The sequence below is a fragment of the Amphibalanus amphitrite genome, unplaced genomic scaffold (assembly GCF_019059575.1).
Source record: "Amphibalanus amphitrite isolate SeventyFive unplaced genomic scaffold, NRLGWU_Aamphi_draft 000278F_arrow, whole genome shotgun sequence".
Lineage (NCBI taxonomy): Eukaryota > Metazoa > Arthropoda > Thecostraca > Balanomorpha > Balanidae > Amphibalanus > Amphibalanus amphitrite.
Genome location: NW_024881773.1, coordinates 681,460 through 700,782, shown reverse-complemented (window position 1 = coordinate 700,782; position 19,323 = coordinate 681,460). Strand labels below are relative to the sequence as shown.

Sequence of the window (19,323 nt, the reverse complement as noted above, 5' to 3'; positions counted from 1 at the left end):
CCCTGATTGCATGGCGCCGTGTACATTAGCAAATTAGAGGAAAGTGGTGTAGTGTGACGAACTGCCATTAGTCTCCGCAGGTTTCTCCAGCCTTGGCTGAGCGTCACTCCCCATGTGTCGCATGACAGATCGCGGATCGGGCCGGTTTGACAGCTTTACCCCCTCCCCCACTTCCCCTGACTGAGTCGAGCCCGACCAGGCCAAAGTTGAGTCCGCGGGCAGGCCGGCTTATCAAGGCGACAAGACAAAACCGGATTTCACATAGCTCAGAATCGCCAGCTCATGACGGGCACTTGTCAGTCTTGTCGCATTGTGGGCCGCAACATTCTCTATTTTTCCACCAAAGACAGACTGGAGGACGTTCCTAAAGAAACGCACGCGACATACCTGATCAATAACGGCGAAGAACTTGCAGCGTGACTCGGGGTCGACGCCCTTCTTGACTCGGCGGTAGCTGGTCATCAGGTTGTGCATTTTCGACTTGCACTGCTCGGCACTGCGGCGATATCCCTGAAAAAGACATATGATCCCCATCAGCACACGGTACAGCCAACAGCGCAGCGAAACCACTTCCTCGAAACAACTCTCAGCACCGGAAAAAAATCGGCCTCTTTTCCCCCGTTTGCCGCGCTTGCGGGCGCCACGCTTTGATGGTCGGAGCCCTCGCCTTGGTTAGCCGAGGTTCTCCGCCTCAGTTAGCAGACGCCGGCTGCAAATTGAGGTTTACTGCTCTGCTCGCCGACGACCACACGCTCATTACCGGCCGAATTGGCCATAGAATATGCACAATGTGAAAACGGAGCCGGTCGTGGGGCGTGGGTATAGCCGGTCGACTGCAGGCGGTGGCCGACAACCACTCCGGGTGGCCCTGCCCTGTTACCGAACCCCCGACTCGTCGTGACGACACGCGCCGGGCCTCTCCAGGCAGCCAGCGGATCCTGAGCGAGCCACACCTCAGCGTGCCCATCACGCGGCAGTATGTAGTACCGCCGTACCGGACAGGCGATCGAGTAGTGTCGCCCCGCGGGCCCCGCCTTATGAGGAGGCTGCGGCGTGCCGGAGACGGACAGGACCCTGCAGCCAGGATGTGGCCTGTCGTGGTGGGGTTTACTAATCAGGGTCCAGCCCCCGCCCTCCCATCAACCCGCCCCGTGACGAGCCCCTCGCCGTAAACTGATGTCATTTTCGGCGAATAGGCTGATGGCATCAGTACATCGGGTTATGTCAGCGATTTGGGAGATACCGAGTAGTATTGGGTAGTAGACCGGATGGGCCCGAGGCATGGCTTATCCGGCACTCCTTCGCGCTTCGCTGGAACTGCAAAGCTTATATTTGCAAAATGTGCAACCTGAAACGGTGCACAAGAGAACCTCTGGGCTGATCACTGATCAGCAAACTGTCGAACCTTTACGGTTTACAACACAAAATGAATTAATAAAAAAAAACACATTCTGGTCGTGAATCACGAGCTGGGTACGCTGGATGACTTCAGGCGCTTTACTGATCCGCGATGCGGGCGGCTGTTCACCGAACCTTATGTTCGGTGGCTACTGTTAACGCCAGACCTCTTGAGACCCTAATTTTTCGCGATTATTTTTAAATGCATGGAAGAATTTCAACCAAGCTCAGGACATGGCCGTTTCAAGACCAGCCGAAACTTTTACAATTTAGATATTTTGTCGCCATTTCAATATTTCAGGCACTTCTCATTGACTCGTAATGTTAAATTTCGAGCAAGATTTTCACCCGGCGTGTAGAGGCTATCACCAGTCAGTCTGCGATACGTTATGACGTCACAGCTAAGCCCCGCCTCTGTGGTCTTGGCCTGCGGCGGTTTCGGGCCGGCGCGCGGTCACTCGCGCTGTGGCGGGGAGCGGGGACGGTCGAGCGGTGCCGAAAGCCGGCGGAGTTGTGCGTAACGTCTTGTCTGACAGTGCCCAAAGAGCGACATGATGACTGAGGAGCCATAAATGCTCAATTCGCGTTGCTTCTACAATGCTGATATGTTCGCTGATATTTGTTTTATTTTTTATAAGCTGCAACTGACGGACAGATGGCATATAACTGACATAAGGGTAGGAAATATTCACCTGCCTATGGCGCTGCAGATAATGCGATAATGGGATGTCGGATGTCATCAAGTAGCTCCTGATTTGTACATCGCTATGCACCCATCGACCAGCGCAATAATTAGCTAATTGCCTTCGCTTCACATCATAAGGCTCGCTCGTATTTCACCAAACAGATATCCTACATCGAAAATCATATGTTAGGAATCGTTAACGTTTTTTCGAAGCATGTGTGAGTAGTAGATTAAGGAGTAATGGTCCTCTTGGTCCCATATACCTACAAGAGTGAACAAGAGCCTTACACTTACCTACTTGACGGTCTGCTGCAATTGATTCATACACGTGAAACGTCAGCGAAATTCATAGTCCTTTACAGATGGCAGGTGTGTCGTTTGTACAGAGGTCGCTGATGGGCACGGGTCAATGCCGCAGTCGTGGGCGGAGCCTAATGTCATATGACGTATGAAAGCCTCTATCCAGGATGGAAAAACAGTTAACATTACGAGTCAATGACAAGTGCCACAAATATTTAAGTGACAACAAAATGTATTTGAAGAAAAAGTTTCGGCTGGTCTTGAAACAGCTATTTCCTAAATATGGTTGAAATCATTCCACGCATTTTAAAATAATCGCGAAAAATTAGGGTCTCAAGGCGTCTGGCGTTAACAGTAGGATAATTTGGTTATTTTCTGGCCATACACTCATGCGCCATTGTTCACAATCCCAAGCATCCTGAAGAGTGCTAAGGTTCTGAAGTTGATGCACTGCTCCACAAACCTCGTCGCAACAAATCTTAACCGGCACAAATCTCAAAATTTACTGAGTGAGCAGTCCCTCTAATCCCCCATCACGATTATTAGCGTCTTTCGGCTGTCCTCGTCGCTCTGGACAGATGTATTTTTCAGCGGGACTTAATCTTCTGTTGCCAGTTACGTGTTCCGCATTGCACCTGCGATCCATCGACATCCACTCATTGACACAGCACCCTCACGGTTCTGATTCACGCAGTGTGTAAATCGACCAGTGTACCTACTCGTAAATCGTGCAATTTCGGCCATTACGTTTAGCGTGTAAATCGACCAGTGTAAATCGTGCTATTTCGACAACAGTGTGTAGCGTGTAAATCGACAATTCTTCTCGGCGAGGGGAGTGGACATTGGCTGAGCGACCCCTTCCGGTTTCCTTGCACTGAAGGGCCTCTTCGTTGGAGACGTGAGGTGACACCTCCATAAAGGCAGTCCAGGAAGACATCGGGGCGAAGGGGCCCACCGTGACGTGCGCAAAGACAATAAAGGTTAAATATTCTGGCCGAGCACAAGATTCCCTGTCTAGCCAAAAGCTATGGGCGCCCAAATGTCGCTGCCGTGTGCCCTGCACCACCATGGTCACCCGTAAAAACCAGGTTGTTACGAGGCACATTGGATCGAAGTGGGCAGCAAAAGGTAGCCTGGTGAATGTCCCTGCAATGCAGCAGACCTACTTTGTTCGTAGACGTCAGAAAGCCGGATGTAAGGTAAATGATATGAAGCACATTTTTCTCTTTTTCTTTTTTTTAGGGTCGCATGACTGAAGAGATCTAGCACGTGTCCTTAAACTAAAAAGGTAAAAAACGTAGTCGCGTGTAACTCGAGGGATTTTAAATCCATGGAAAATGTGTTTCTTCATGCAAGCGTCGGAAATAAACAGTAATGAAATGGACCTTTTAAATTTATTTTAGACACTTATTTTGTTCTGTTGTACAAAAAATTTGGTCAATTCATTTAACATAATATGTTTTTGCAGCTCACATGACGGGCACCACATCCTGCTATGTGACAGGGCCGCGTTCAATATCGCCGGAGCTTCTGACTGTCAGTCTGACAGTCTGACAGACAGCCGGGCACCTGTTTGACAGCTACGCCCCCGTTGGACAGGCACCACCAGTGACGTCACGCCAGCCACCAGTGACGTCACGGGGCGCAGCCACCTTTGACCATTGTCTGACCCGGCCGTGGCTGCACCACGGCTGCACGAGCCGGGCTGGTGCGCAGTGGTAAATCGTGATAGACGCCTCGTGTAGGGTGACAGAAAGGCAGACAGCTCAATGTCGTGATGGACATTGGACAGGGGCGTGATTGAAGGCGGATTTGTCCATTCCAAGAGCCACATGGACGAGATGTCACTGATTTTTAGTTCGGCACGTGCTGCCTGCACGAGGTGAAAGAGGGTAGATTTTTTAATGCTGCTTTATGTTCCGTTGAAACGATATTTTACATCCTCATTTAGTATGATAAAACTGTGCATGTGTTTGAAATTTCAAGGAAGATTTTGTCTCTAGATTAAAGAACATATGCATTATGCAAATTACCTCGCATCCCCGTCTCTGAGATTAGAGCCAATGATATGAAGAGATAAGCTCCCGGATGGCATACATAAATCATATTTTTATTTGTATACGTAATGGCACTGCTTCAGTTTCCTTGCAGTTTGTCAGGCATCAAAACAGCGACCAACGAACCAAAAAGGCGATTTCAGATGCTGCGACTCGTATAGCGAATGCAGCCCACTGACGTAGGTAGATATGCTCCCTGGGGCTTGCTGTGTGCCTGGCGAGGTTCCACTCACATTGCATGCGAACGTCTTAACAGATTCCTGACATGTTCAGTGCGGAACTTTTCCTGAAGGTGTGCATACCTATGTGCTCACTTGTGTGACCACTTCTGCCCACCCTGTTTGTGAGCGTCTGCTTTCATGGAGCGTCTGTTTAACATAACAGCAGGATCAGAGTCATTAGTGACCAAAAATCCTAAGAAGTGATAAGAATGAAGACATCCTTAGGATAGCTATGATTGCCTTGGAGCAGCAGTGAATAACGTACAAATATGTTTCAGTTCTCTTCAGGGAATGCTACACTGTTATATTCAGTTAACTGAATTTTAACTGCATGTTTAATTACATCTTTAACCCTCGCCCGCACATGCCATTTTCCCATCCTAGAACGCACATGGGGGTGGGTGGTTGCCACCCCCCCCCCCCGCGCCATTTCGTTCCTGTTGGAGATAGAGCTTAGCGGTAAAGACCAAAAAGATTCTTTGGGAAGAGACGAATCCAATGATACCCAGTTTTACCTTCTCAGGTCAGTCATTGACCTTCCAGGTCAGGTCAAACTAAAAAATGTTGCTGTTTTGGGTCACCGTTGAATATCAAGTGCGCTGCTTATCATATACCGAAAACGATGCCGTTTTCTGGTGCCAAGCCAGCTAGAACCTCTTTGTCACACTACCCGACCAGGTTTTTGCTGCTGAGGTCATTTCATGTCAAGTTAGGTCAAGGTCAATTATATGTGTTTGTATGTCTGTGTGTGTCTGTGTGTATACTGATGTGTGAACCGATTGGGTATGTGTCCATATTACATGAAATAATGATCTGAGAAGCTTTTACCAAAAATGCAGTAAAAAAAAAACTTCACAAAAAGTAAATTCCGCTTGCCTAAAACGCAATTATCTTAGATGACCTAGGTTGACCTTGACCTTGACCTTGACATCTGTACATCGTCGAACAACATGTTCCATGATAGGTGGGAGGTAAGACTGGCAAAAAAGGCCGAAATCAAGGTGTCAAAAGCTCACAAGGCCCTTAGCCAACGCAAGATGTTGAGAATTGGCCATTTGGGTCATGACATGACCTAAAAAACAAGGTCATATCTCCGAAACCAAAAACCACAGAAACTTGAAATTTTCAGTGGACGTCAAGAAAGGATGGAGGAGCAGCTATGCGAAAAATCAGCTTTCTAGCTCTAAAAATGTTGAGTGCAGAGCAGAAAGACTACCCGGGGGGTGGCAACCACCCCCACCCCCCCCCCCCCCCATGTAAGGGCGAGGGTTAATCGCTGTTGAAAATGCAGTGTTCTGTTGAGCTCTACAACGTCCTAGGAGCATCACGCATTTTTGTACCTTACACACATGGTTATCTCGCATCTGAAACCCCGCGAGCCACGCGTGCACCTCCTCCATCCCTCTCCTCCCCCCCCCCCCCGAGAACTAACGACCCTCGCTCTGACCGTTGCCCCGCCCCCACTCGGCGAAATAACGGCCCTGCTGGCTGCAATATGGGCCCATTTGGAGGCTGTCCAGCACGGCGCGGCTGCAGCGCTGCAGGTGCTGGTCCCAGCCGCGGGGGACGTGATGGCCCACGCAGCGCGCGGAGCACCGGCGCAGCGCAACGCGGAAACGCGCGCGGAATATTCCGCCCGTGCAGCGGAGTCCTGGCGTTACACGCGTAATGGTGATCGATAGGGAATAGGGGAAGCGCACAGCGCTTGTTGTCGTTCCTGAGGGTGCCTGATTGGGCTTGACGCAGAATAAGTGTCTCTGCAGGAATATCATGTCGTATAGCAGATGAAATTTGGTGCGAGGTGCAGAGCGAAAATTGAATTAGGCGAGCGAATATGTGCACTCGTACGTTACAATCCATCAGAATGTAAAGGATTTGATTTGGAAATTCCTGGTCTTGCCACTGTTTGAGCGCCATCACCACATAAGCAATCAAGCTCAAAACATAATGAGGGAATCGACGTAACAACATTTCTAAATCAGCCTCAGCGGACGACGTGGATTGACCAGCGACATTGATAGTCAGTCCGATCAGCCGCATAAAATCTGCACAAACCCACACGATCGGTTATTAGCGAACCCATTCGGATGAGTTAAACACATAGCAGCTCCGCCTCATGGCCTAAATGACCTTCCACAACGGCCAGTGTTCGATCAGAGCTCATATCTGGACAGATCTGACATGTGCTTAGTAGGTCTGATCGTTCATACACACCTCATTATCCAGTCCGGGGCCTAAATGGCGACCGACTACCAATTACTGGCACCAAACACGACCGGCTGCTCCCAGCGACCGGCCCTTAGTTTGCGTACTTTTGCAGTGGAGCCGCTTCAGAGCACGTTAAATTTGACGTATCGCGGCAGCCGGTTGGGAATGGCCGGTACATCCTCTAATTAATGTCGATTGTGCCCCATGTAGGAGTGAGAATGTGGCGCGTTATAACCGTCCGTCACGACGCACCAGCTGGGTATTGGGACTCGTTATGAGAGTGCCTGCGCGAGCAGAAAGGCGTGAGTTCCCAGTCTAGCTAGCGGAACGAACGAATGGCTTCACGGGTGATGCCATCACTCAACCCGTGGTAAGAAAACAGTTCTTGTCCAAGATCAGATGCCATCAACAACATACCGACTTCGATCAGCCCCGTTAGCAAAACATTTGGTGTGAAAACAGGCTGCGTTAACTCAATGTTCGGAAAATCTGTCGCGAGACAACGAAGCCATCCGCACGATACATACACGGTCCCGCAATGCAGCGAGGGACGCGGTAGCTGTCGCGTTGGTTTCTCTACTCCGTTGAGTGCAGGGTTAGTTCCGCCGATTCTAGAGTAGTTTCCACGCGGTTTCAGTAGGGTTCCAGCCCCTGATTCCAGGCCGGGTTCCAGTGCGGTTCCAGCATGGTTCCAGGCCAGGCCCCGGTACCAGGGGCGGCGGCGGCACACCGTGTCCTATTGCCCGTTTTCCACTTAGAGACCGGGTGGCAATTAGGGCCGCCAGTCTGCCGGGTCGGCGTAGTCTGCAGTGACGGCGGGTGCGGGCCGGAAACCGAGCCGTGGCACGCGACGACGCACCGACACCGGGCAGGGGTCGTGAGGTGCGCGGGAGAGAGACGGACTGTCTCGGGGCCTCGCACGGGTCACAGTCTTTTGCGGATAGGTGAGATCCTATCGAAGCTGATTTGAAACGAGCTCGGTTTTACAACTATGTGATTTACAGTTGTTCTCACGGAAGACTGATAGTTCGAATTCGAGTGCCAGATCACATGCCAGAAAAAAATTGCTTGAATCACTTTAACAATTTGAATTGATCTCTCCAAGATGTTATAACCGCTTAATAATATTATTTTTACTTCAGGGCGGTCTGGCCGGATTGCATCAACATTCAGTAGTTATGGTTTGAATTCAGCCTTCATCTCACCGATGGCTGAGCCAGACTACGCAAAAACGATTGGTAATTGGTCAGCGAAATTACCACGTCTCCAAGGGCATCTAACTGTACAAGTCCTACACCGCTCATTTCTATAGCCCGTTCTACTTTTTGTCATCTTAATTATACAAGACGTTGAGCGAAAGGGTTCGTAGACGTGGGAAAGTGTTTCATCAATCAGTATTACCACGGGGCTTCAGTGATGGAAGAGGTTATGTATGTGGAGGCTTCCGCCTTCAGCTCCCGTATGCGGTAATTTGCTGATAATTTTCTCTGTTGGTCTGAGAGCCGGTTTCCAGTCTGCCGGACTGGCACCTGGCACCACCCCGACCCCGTCCCCGACTTTCATCGGCCATAATTGGGGGCACAGTTCAGCACCCCATGATCCACGAGGGGTCGCGTATGGCCCATCCACGTCCATTCAATTTGCCGGTAATCACACCTGGGTGTGGCACCAAACAGCACCCGAACACGCTTCGGGTCAGTTTTCTCTGTTACAAACTCTGTAGAAAAGTATAGGACAGAGCGGAGTAACTACAAAAACCTGGTGGTACATAACCTCCGGAGCTGAATATATTACTAGAAACGCCAGCTTGCGTGCAGCATGGCCATGCATATGCGAGAGGTTTTTAAAAAAGACAGGCACATAATGCCACTTCACAACGGTGCATTCGTCTTGATGGAATAGACCGGGTCAAGGTAACTTACCATGGGCAAATTATCAAGTTTCATGCTCCTAACTGCCCAGTGATATATTATGCATGTAAATGGTTTTGATGTGCTCCTTGGCCCTTGCGTTAAAACAAAGCTCGTGTGCAGCTATGGATTAGTTACAAATAAGCTTCGTTACGTTTTGTACGCAACGCAAATCATGCTTCGAATGGCCCTATGAGACGTCTTGGTACCGGTGGATTTGGGTCATATATCCTAAACCTATCAACGGGCGCATCCCCCCATCAGCATTCTTTTGGTGTCAAAGCTACCGCTGGGTGAATCATCAGATATCCCCTACTGTGATCCCTCATAGTGAGGACCCTCTCCAAAGACAGCAGGAGGCAAAAGTCGTGGTCGGCCTGTTAAAACAACACTTCACCACGCGGTGGCGGCATGCGCAGATGACACGGAGAACTCCCGAACAAACACACATGGAGGTCGACTATTTGAAATACATTTGACCTCGCCGCATTCTGAGAACGACCATAATATACAACTCTGACAGTTTGGACGATTCATGCGAAGGAACTTGTGATGGGCGTACAAAGAAATCGGGACCGATCTGGACATCCCAAGGGATCTGATGCGACGGCCACCCTCGCCTCGTATGCAAAGATCTGCGCCTCGTATGCAAAGATCGTTACTAGGCACTGGTTACCAACCAGCGAAGTTTCGTGAATCGCGATGGAAGGTGAATCTCAGAGCCGGCAGTGACCAGTGAGTGATCCTAGAGTCCAGTCTTGGTCATCTAAGAACAATGGGCAGTGGCTCATAGTCGGTAAGCATTCCCTCCAACCAGGCTGCCTGCGCTGTCATGTACCAGGCTCGCCTGACGTTATCTTGGCATAAGCGGACCTCTAGCTACCCCCCCCCCCACTAACTCCTGTCAAAGTAAGCTCTGTCCTCTAGCCAGGCTAGCTCACTATAGTTCGTTTTTTCTAAGTTCGACCCTCACTGTAAACATCTTTTTGAACATAGCACGAGAATTGCTAGCTGAATTACTAAGAAAACTGGTTAGCGCACATTGTACTGCAGACATGAATAATATTTTCCAAATAAGTTTTAAAAACCGATGATATACCGTTCTGTTAAACGCCGTACGATCTATTGATCAGTTCAGTTATAATTTCTGACAAGATGTCTATCTCTGTGGGGTTGTATATAAAGGCGACTACGAGCTAGGAGTCTGGGATATAAGAGCCAGGAAGAAATAATTTTGAGTAAAATTAATCGTCTGTGAAATCAATGTGCGCCATCCAGTTTTCTAAGTAATTCAGCTAGCAATTCTCGTGCTATGTTCAAAGAGACGATTACAGTGAGGGTCGAACTTAAGAAAAACGAACTATAGCCATGAAGTACGCCTGCTTTTGAGGAAGACCACTCACATCATCTAACAGACTCCCATTTAGCCAAACTACCAAGATCCAAGCATCCAAACAGAAGCCATAGCCAAGCTACCTGACTAGATGACCATCACCCCTCACCTATCCAGGCTACCCTATACCCAGCCGCTTATTTAGGCCTCATGACTAGTCCAAGCGCCGGAGAGCAGGCGTCAGGCGGGAATGGGGCCGATCCGACCGACCGCGGCCCTGAACAGGCTGTAAAACAACCGCTACGGGAGGCCTGCGGGGTCAGGCGACGGGCCCTGGCGACCGGCAGAGGTGGAGACCTCGCGAGGGAGGGGAGGAGAGTGGGGGAGGTCAGAGAGGCTGTGCTTGTGGTGAGAAGTCCTCCAAAGACGGTTGGTGTGTGAAAGAAAATATAGGCGAGCATTGGCTATATGTGTTGGCAAAAAAAAAACTGGCATCCGTCTGTATAAGAGCGTGTCGACACGGGACAAGGACTATCATCAAAATCATCAATGTATGTACGTGCGAAGTAATATATAAACACAGAGTACTTAGATATACTGATGAATTGAATAAAAGCATTTCGCTCAAGAATATCTTTGAGGCTGGTAGGCACCGATTTTTATGTAAACGATCTGGATGGAGAGGAGAGGAACACCGAACAACGTTTCCTCGTGGCCTTGGACGACTTCAGTCTCAGCATTTTGAATAGCTCAACAAAACCAAGGCCCTATATACCAGGTAGGGTCGTCCGGCGATTCTACCTTTTCGTGACGTCAGCTCGTGACGTCATTTGGAGTCAAGTCTCGAAGCCCCGTTCAATCCCCATGTAAATGAGCGATTTTCGAAGCACTGTAGAATGAAGTCTGCACAAGATATATCTAACCTAAGTATCTTATCTGAAAGAGCAGACAATTTTCTGCAAGTTATCTATTACGTGTTTTTCGCTAAATCTTTTGCTTTTTTCACAAAAGCGTAAAATGTCCCCCCATGTCTCCGCAGCCTCCCTGCCGCCGGCCGCCGCGCGGTCGCGGTAGTGTAGTGGTTAGCGTGCCCGCGCAGTATTCCAAAGGTCCCGAGTTCGAATCTATGCGGTGCGGAACTTTAATTGCAATTCCAAGCTGAATATACGCACATCCATAATAAATAATTATTCGTATAGCTAAACTGTCACCAAGCTATCCATATAAATTGACTTCACCCAAAATATCGGCAAGATTCTATTAAAATATAAATTCAAATATGGCGGCTTGGACTGCCGCGTGCGTTAGGCTCCGCCCATAGCTCCGCCCACATGCGTGACGTCATTCGTGTTAGTGGACACGCAGAGAGATAGGGGACGACATGGGCCTGAACAAAACGATGCTGGCTAGTGGTTACTTTGCAGCGTCCAAGAATGCTGGTAATGAGATAAACAGTACCCAGCTCAGAATATTTGTTATGTCCATCTCTGGCAGCTTGTACCTGAATGCCAGCGATGTCATTCCAGACAGCAGGCTCAGCAGCTTAGCTTTACAAGAGAAGATTTCCATCCAGTGGCGATTATTTCTATTTGACTTTTTCTACCATGATGAGCGAGGTCCAGGGCTCATAAAGAAGCCATCAGGTCCACTGATAATGTCACAAAGTCCGCCTACATGGCGTCTATTTTCTTGGCGTCGACACACGATGGCATAATGATGTTTGCATGACACTGCAGCATTCAACATGGCGATGACGTCATTGTTTTCCAAAAGAGTACCACTCATCGATGTACTGTATATCTGCGGTCACATCAACATCCAAGGAAAACTGGAAGCATCGCGTTTGTTTCATGTGGGTCGATTATTTATCATTTGTTTGCGATTGCTGCACATGCAAGGAATGGAAGACTAATTGCTGTGGAAATAAGGCCACTGGTCCAAAAAGGACTGAGTCTATGGCCAATCTGGATTAATATCCCAATTGATGGAAAAGTAGGAGTTATTGGAATCCATATTAACATTTTATTGACACGATGAAGTGCATGCTGCCTTCACACAATGCGAGGAGCAGAACTAAGCAATGAGCATTAATTGGTCAGCTGAATAGTTTTATGTCATGTTTTAACTGTATCATTAAATGCTCGAACTATTGCCCTCGAATCATTACCTAAAATAAATGCAGGCATTGAGCCATACCTATAGGTACATGTGAGGAGATTTTCGTTCCAAAACCGTAGCCCATCATGGTCCTCCAGGTTTCGTTTTCCTCTCATTTAGAGACTTCCCGAACCCATTAACATGTCGAAACAAAACAAAAAAGTATTGCACTGTCCCCGTGCATGCGTGGAGTTGAAACGACGACCGCTATTTATTTAGGCCATTGATGGTAAAGGCACAAGTGCACGGGTGCTACAACCAATTCCAGAGTGATAATGAATGTCGAATGAAACGAATGTATGAAGCAGCTCGACGAGCAGATAATTTAGATTCATTTGTGACTTGATTTAGAATCACTCAGTCACGAGACTCGGCAAATCGCTGGTTGTAAACAGCAATTCAATGGTCAATGTTCAAAATAAGACAAACATTGAATGCACCGTTACAAACGTTGGTTTGCATTGCAATATCACTAAGTAACAATTCAGCTTTATAGCATCCTATGTCTATTCGCAGAAGGATGACTCAGCTGCCGAGTTTGCGGCTGCGCCGGTACCTACCTACTGGAGCACTGCAAAGACCATCACCTCATATATTCTGTTCTTGAACCGCCAAAGAGAACTGTCTCGACTTCGAATCCCTGCAATCCGTGCTGCAAAGGTGTGCGGCGTCTGCAGACATACCACCAGCGCCCAGAATACCGCGCCGCCGCCGCCGCCGCCGCCGCGGACGCGTCACAAATGTGTCATGTGCGCCAGCAATGGTCACCCAGCGGGCGGAATGCGGAACCGACTGCGCCTGCGACAGTCCGCCCAGTCCGCCCGACTCCGGTCGGACAGGTGGATCAAAATGGCGGCGCGGCCATTTTGTTTGGTGTTGCGCGCCGTCAATTGCCGCATGGCGTGTCGGTACGGCCGTTCCGACTCTGTCGTTTTCTCAGGCTCATGGTAGATATGAGCGGAGCGTCTGCGGAGTGCTCTTTCCGACATGCAATCGCGTCGCTAGTTCAACTTCAACCTACATGGGTAGCTAGAGTTCCATCCACTAGCTCTGCAATGATGCGGGTATGTAAATAAGTTGAATAAATTCCCAGGAGATGCAGCCAGTCCATGCTGACTGATATGCATTCGCTAAACATTACAAACCGCAAGGAGTAAATCATAAAATACCGCCGGCACGAGGCGGCATATTTCAAAGGCCGCACCGCAGCGTCAGATAAAATTTCACGCCGTTTAAAAGCGGATCACTCTTATCACGATCTGATGACGTCATTGTCCGCATTGGTGCCGATCCAGTGACGTAATCGGTAGCTGCGGAAGGTGGGTTCGGTCTTCGATCACGAGTTTTCACTGAGAGTCGGGGAGCGGCGTGGGTGCGGCACTTCCGAGGGAGGTCTCTAAGCTGTCACCGCCGGCTGGTTAACGGTGGACTTAGGCTCAGTTCGGCGGACCGGCACGGCGGCATATGTGACATAGCGGATCGACAAGATCATATTTGTCATATGATGGGTGACGCAGGGACGCTTATAAGACTTCTGAGAAGAAATGCTCTCTTTGGTCTCTGCCTGCCGCACCCTGGTAAGCGCTATAACACCACCAGAACTTAACCTGCGGAGCTTGACTATAACCTGAGACCGTTATGGGACCATGGGTTGCTGTTCGTCACACTCTGTTCCATACAAACCGCCTGACCACGGTCTCTCTCTTCCGATCCAAGTGTAGAGCAGCAGAGCAGCTCTCTGCCCACGCGGAACCGACAACCGAGACGATCATAACCACAGCTGCCGGCATTCCGGGTAATCCATCTGCAGATCCGGATTTCCGGATCCGGCATGTCCGGGTGTGTCCTGCGCAGCCGTATCCTGACTCCTGACTTCTGCAGGCGGATCCTCGAGTGGTTCCAGGTAAGGTCGTCACCCGTCGGTGCACGATAGGACCCCGGGCGAGACACTCCCAATGAACGTGTTTATGACCCGGTGAGTTGAACGTTCGACGTAACGTGAGGTGGCGGAGTGAGTAAGTGAGAGTTTACTTGCAGAGATTTAATAAGTTTAGTTATTTTCTACGCTGAGTCAAACCACGTACCTATGCCGGCACGGTGGTCTGATGCTGGCGTGGAAGGCATACGAATGCTGATGCGGTGGCTTGAGACGAAAAAAGCGTGACTTGTTGTCGGGGTTTCGTACTATCGAATTTAGAGAAAAGCCTTAGGTATACGGAACGCCTGGTAGATATGTATGTTGTCTCTCACACATCTTCTGACATGATTTCTTGCCATGTGATCGGCGTAAATCACACCCTAACTAAATAGAACAATTTGGGGCGACTGATACTCACTAAATGAATCAAAATGGGAACCGTCCCAGCGAAATTATCCTCAATAAACACATCACAAAAGACAGCAATTTAAGATACAAAAACCTCATTTAAAACCATCGCCGTGGTAAAGGCGACCGGTTAGGCATCACTGACTAGAAAGTTATACGATAGCGGCCAGTGAGGTAGCGTGTGTTCCATAAACCCGAAGGAGCGCATGCCAGTCTAGTGAAAACAGAACACGTAATGACCCGAGGTTTTCGGTCGACTGTCGCTCGTTTGAAGACAGTTAATTTGGTTGGAATGTCACCAGGGGAAGCGAGTCTAGGATGCCATCGGTTGGGCTACAGTGGTCTCTCAAAAGCCGCTCTCGAGAGTCGCCAGTGTTCTGGAGACAAGCTAACGCTTATGTTCGGGTTATTGGCAAAGAGGGAGTCCCTAAGAGCAGAGCTGATCATGCCAAAAAAGTACGTGTTTATTTATATCGCGTTTTATGTATGTAGTTACATTTTATGCATTCATTTGCTTGACATATTCGGACCTTTCTGGCACCTAATTGTTATAACATAACATGCATTTCATGTAACAATAGGCCACTTGGGCCCAACGAGGTAACATAAGACGAACAACCAATGTACATACATAAGAAAGCAACTCATAGACCGATTACACAATTTCATCGAAAAGTAGCCCACGTTCTTTCAAGTACGAGTCTAACTTAAGTTATGCATTCCTTCATTTTAACCCAAAAACAAATTATGCTTTCTTACACATAAAGAATTCCCGTGAGTAGCTGTCTCCCTCTCTCCTTCCTTTCTTCTGTGAGAGAGCGCCTGCCCCGCCTGGGGCGGTGAGAATAAGTCAAAACTCCGAGCCTCAGAATAGGAAAATAATTGGTGGAGCGATGACGACCTCCATCACACGCATGAGCTATACGCGCCGTCACGGGCCACCGACGAAGACAAGAGAAAAAGGACGAGGACCGAAGACGAGGGACGGTGATGAGACGAGAGCAACGAGGCCGAGAGAAGAAACGTGGACGGAGCCGGGGGTCAAGAGTGAGAGAAAATGGGACGATGACGAGTCACTGGGCAGTGACGGTAGACAAAGAACGACGGTGTGGCGATGTCAGCAAGATGCTTGTCTGTTGATTATGTAGATGTTTATAGCATTTACTTAAATGACACTCGCAAAATTGTCATCTCGTTAAGTCTTTATTTTGTAACGCAGGATAGATATTGTCAGGACAACCTATCACTCTCCGTACCAAAGACAATGTGAAAGGACGGTAGAAAAGGATAACGAGCTGGATGATGGATGGACCCTAAAAGACGTCGTAGTCGACAGGAAGTTCGAACCTTCTCAGGACTGGGTCAGGTCAAACCAAACCGGATTAAACCGGAATGTACATACCGTCTCAGGAGAGGACCGACCGCTAATGGCTGCCAGTAGGTAGAAATTGTAGGTAATTAGCATTAATTGCTTTTCAGAAATTTCTAGCATGAAGGAGCTTTCTGATCATGGTGGATGGAACCAGCGCGTAGGAAGTTATCAAGAAACCCATGCTTCAGAAATCGAAAAGCCAAGTCAATAGACAAGCCACCAACAATCGGATGGACACACAGAGACAGACAGAGAGACAGAGAGACAGACAGACAGACAGACAGACAGACAGACAGACAGACAGAGTCACACGGGCAGATAGAGAAACACAGGCACACAGACAGACAGACAGACAGACAGACACACAGACACATAGACACACAGACAGACAGACAGACAGACAGACAGACAGACAGACAGACAGACAGACAGACAGACAGACAGACAGACAAACAGACAGACAGACAGACAGACAGACAGACAGACAGACAGACAGACAGCAGCTCGGCCGTCAGGAGTCGGCGCCGCTGCGGCGGTGGCGTGGCTGTCGGCCGTTTGAGAGCCGCAGTGTCCGGTCTGAGCCACGCCTCCCCCCCCCCCCCGAGCACCGACGTGAGACCGGCCAAACTCGCAGGAACACCGGAGCACTGCCCGATGGAGCACTTATATGGAGCACCGCAGCACAGAACACTGACCTGACGCCATGTGTCACTGTTGAGGCGCGATGTCACACAGAGAAAAGTCACGGAACACTGGCGAACGAAGCACTTCTATGGAACACAGTCGGTCGGAGCACAAGAACACCACAGACATGGAACGTTGCTGGATGGAGCACGAGAACACCAAAACACCACTGGAAGGAGAGCTGGTGCACTACATAGAGCACTTGAGCACCAGTCACCAGCATGGTACACAATGCACGATTATTTAGGTCTTTTATTTTCAGCATATTCCTTATAAATAAATCGAGGCCACTTCTTTGCTTTGACTCAGAGATTGATCGATAATATTGGACATATTGGTGCATCTTGTCCCACTGACACGTGCCAGACGCCCCACAACTCCTCTCCAATCACCAGCATACACCCTCTTCCCCTCCGGAACTAACTCTATACCCAGTAAATATTCATCGCCACCGATACTGAGTGTGCGCCGCTCCCTCCCTCTCTCCCTCTACCCCTCTCTCCCCCGTCGACAGTTTCCAGCCGAACCAGACACGAGTATGGTCGGCAAGTCTGTGACCTTGAATGAAATTGGTCCCAGCCACCCTTCCCGTCGCCGTATTTGAGAGGGGGCCGGCCGAGCGCCCGGCCGAACCCGACCGCCAGACGGGGAGGGGTAAGGGGGCGTGTCCGGAGTCCTCACCGACCAATCACGGGCCTCGGCTGAGACCGCTGGGCCACGAGCTCATGATGGACCGCTACGGAGTCGACGGGCCGCGCAGGCCGAAAAAAAATCGCCGCACGACGCATGGACCTGATGTAAATTGAGTGTTGCGATCAGTTGTTTGATACAAGACATCTACCTGCTTCCAGACAATAAACAAATCGCATAACCTACAGCACCCAACTAAATTTGAGGCAATTTGTCGATCCTAGCATATCAACAAAGCTCGAATGCATGGCACTCAGCGGCAGTGGGCAGCCCGGGCGACGAGTGTGCACCTCTAGTAACCTGCCTGCCATCTGGCGGAGAATTAGGGAAACAAATAGCGGATCTCTCCATTTGTAAGCTGGTGTGCGCCGCGCAGCACCAAGGAACGACGGGCTCCTCCAGCTGCCTGCTGCCAGGCTCTGCCGACGCGGCGCAGGGAAGGGGGCGTACTCGCTCGTTATTCGACCGATGAAACCCGCTAGGTGTGATTTTTAGACCAGGGACCTCACAAATTTGATCAATTTAGTTTGTTCCCTGGAATAACTTCAAAGACCTAAGAGAGCAAGGGTGACCGAGTACCTAGGCGTAGCAATGCCAAAAAATGTAACCAGCATAGAAATTATGCGAATGCAGCGTGACTAAGAAGACGCACAAAAAGAATCACAGCCTGTCGAATATGCCAGTCTGGCCCACATGTGCTCGGCTGTCACAGAAGGCCGGCCGGCGGACAGACTCGGACGCACATGGCTCGCAGCTGTGACGATCCACGGCACCAGTCCGGGCCACTGTGGCCAAGGTTACCGCCCGGGGCGGGAGCGTGACACGGCCAACCAGCTCCTGCCCGGGACAGCAGCCCAAGGTCGCTCCACATGGAGACTTCCCTGCGGCAGTTACAACCGCCGTCTCCGCTGTGTCAAAGACCCGTTAGCCCTTGAGCCTTTATTCTCAGGGTTTATTATAGGGTTATAACCATAGAGTGCTTCACTAATTCCTTCCCACCAAAAGTGCTTGTTCCATCTACCCGTTAGAAACCTGCCCTACAGCTCTTCCCAGCTCTTTTCCTCCTCATCCTCCCTCTCTCCCGTCGCTCCCGACTCTACCCTCGCCCGCGCCCCCTGCTGGCCGGTGGACCTACCTCGGCAGCCAACTCCGAAGACACTTTCTTCCAGATGGGTCGCTTGCGGGTGTACTGACGCAGCGCGGTCTGTACGTCAGGACGGCGCCAGATCTTGAGGAAGAGCGCCGTCTCTGTGTCGCTCCAAATGGTCAGGTTCTCGTCCTCTCCGGCCAGCCTCTCCGGCCGCATGTCGCTCCTTCCCGCCGCCATCACAAATCGCTCTTTCTCTCGCCACGCGCTAAAACAAGCGAGACGTCCAGGGCTCTGCGCTCTCCAGAGAATATGTTCTCTGCACTGATCTGTATTCAGCACTAGGTCCGGTTCACAACTTGTGTCGCGGCGCGGATAGATCGGCTCCTCGACCGGTCTGTCGCCGCGCACGGTCGCGCACGCTCGCCGGCTCGGCTCGCTCTACACTACCCCGCCGTCGACGTTGCGGGCCGCGGCCGGCCGGCGACGCGACGGCCGGTTCTGTCGCAGGGGCGCGCTCAGGGCTGTCGGCACGGGGGGCGGGTCGGTGGCGGGGAGGGGAGGGGAGGAAAACGCCGTCGATGAGGGTGCGGCAGTCAATGCGGAGCGGACTTGTTGACGGAGACCGGTCTGGTCAGGAAATGGGTCGGCGATGCGGGCTTGGCGCGGCCTTGGCGGTGGTTGTCAGGCCCACTGCCGCCGCGAGCGGACAACCGTGCCTCTGACAGGGAGATTTACGAGTTAGGGTCTGCCCTCCCGTTACCCTTCCCATGTCCCTCGTTCTAACCAGCTGAGTTTCTCCATTCTACCACCTCGCTGCTCGCTCTCAGCCGCCTCAAAACCAGCCGTGCCCTCCCATCTCTCCTCTCTGGCGTCGCCCCTGGCGCCGCAGCCG

The 19,323-nt window shown here is 50.4% G+C and overlaps 1 protein-coding gene across 1 annotated transcript in view; it reads right to left on the bottom strand.

Annotated features, from left to right (window-relative positions):
* Positions 1-18,877, bottom strand: part of LOC122387248 (wiskott-Aldrich syndrome protein family member 2-like) — a gene marked incomplete at its 3' end in the record, with an annotated part of 49,228 nt that extends 30,351 nt beyond the window's left edge. Inside the window, exons 1-2 of the mRNA XM_043377304.1 lie at positions 18,477-18,877; positions 388-510 (exon numbers count right to left, since the gene is read on the bottom strand). Of these exons, the coding sequence (XP_043233239.1) occupies positions 388-510; positions 18,477-18,668 (315 nt within the window). The remainder of the gene's footprint in view (positions 1-387; positions 511-18,476) is intronic.
* Between the last annotated feature and the right edge of the window lie 446 nt (positions 18,878-19,323).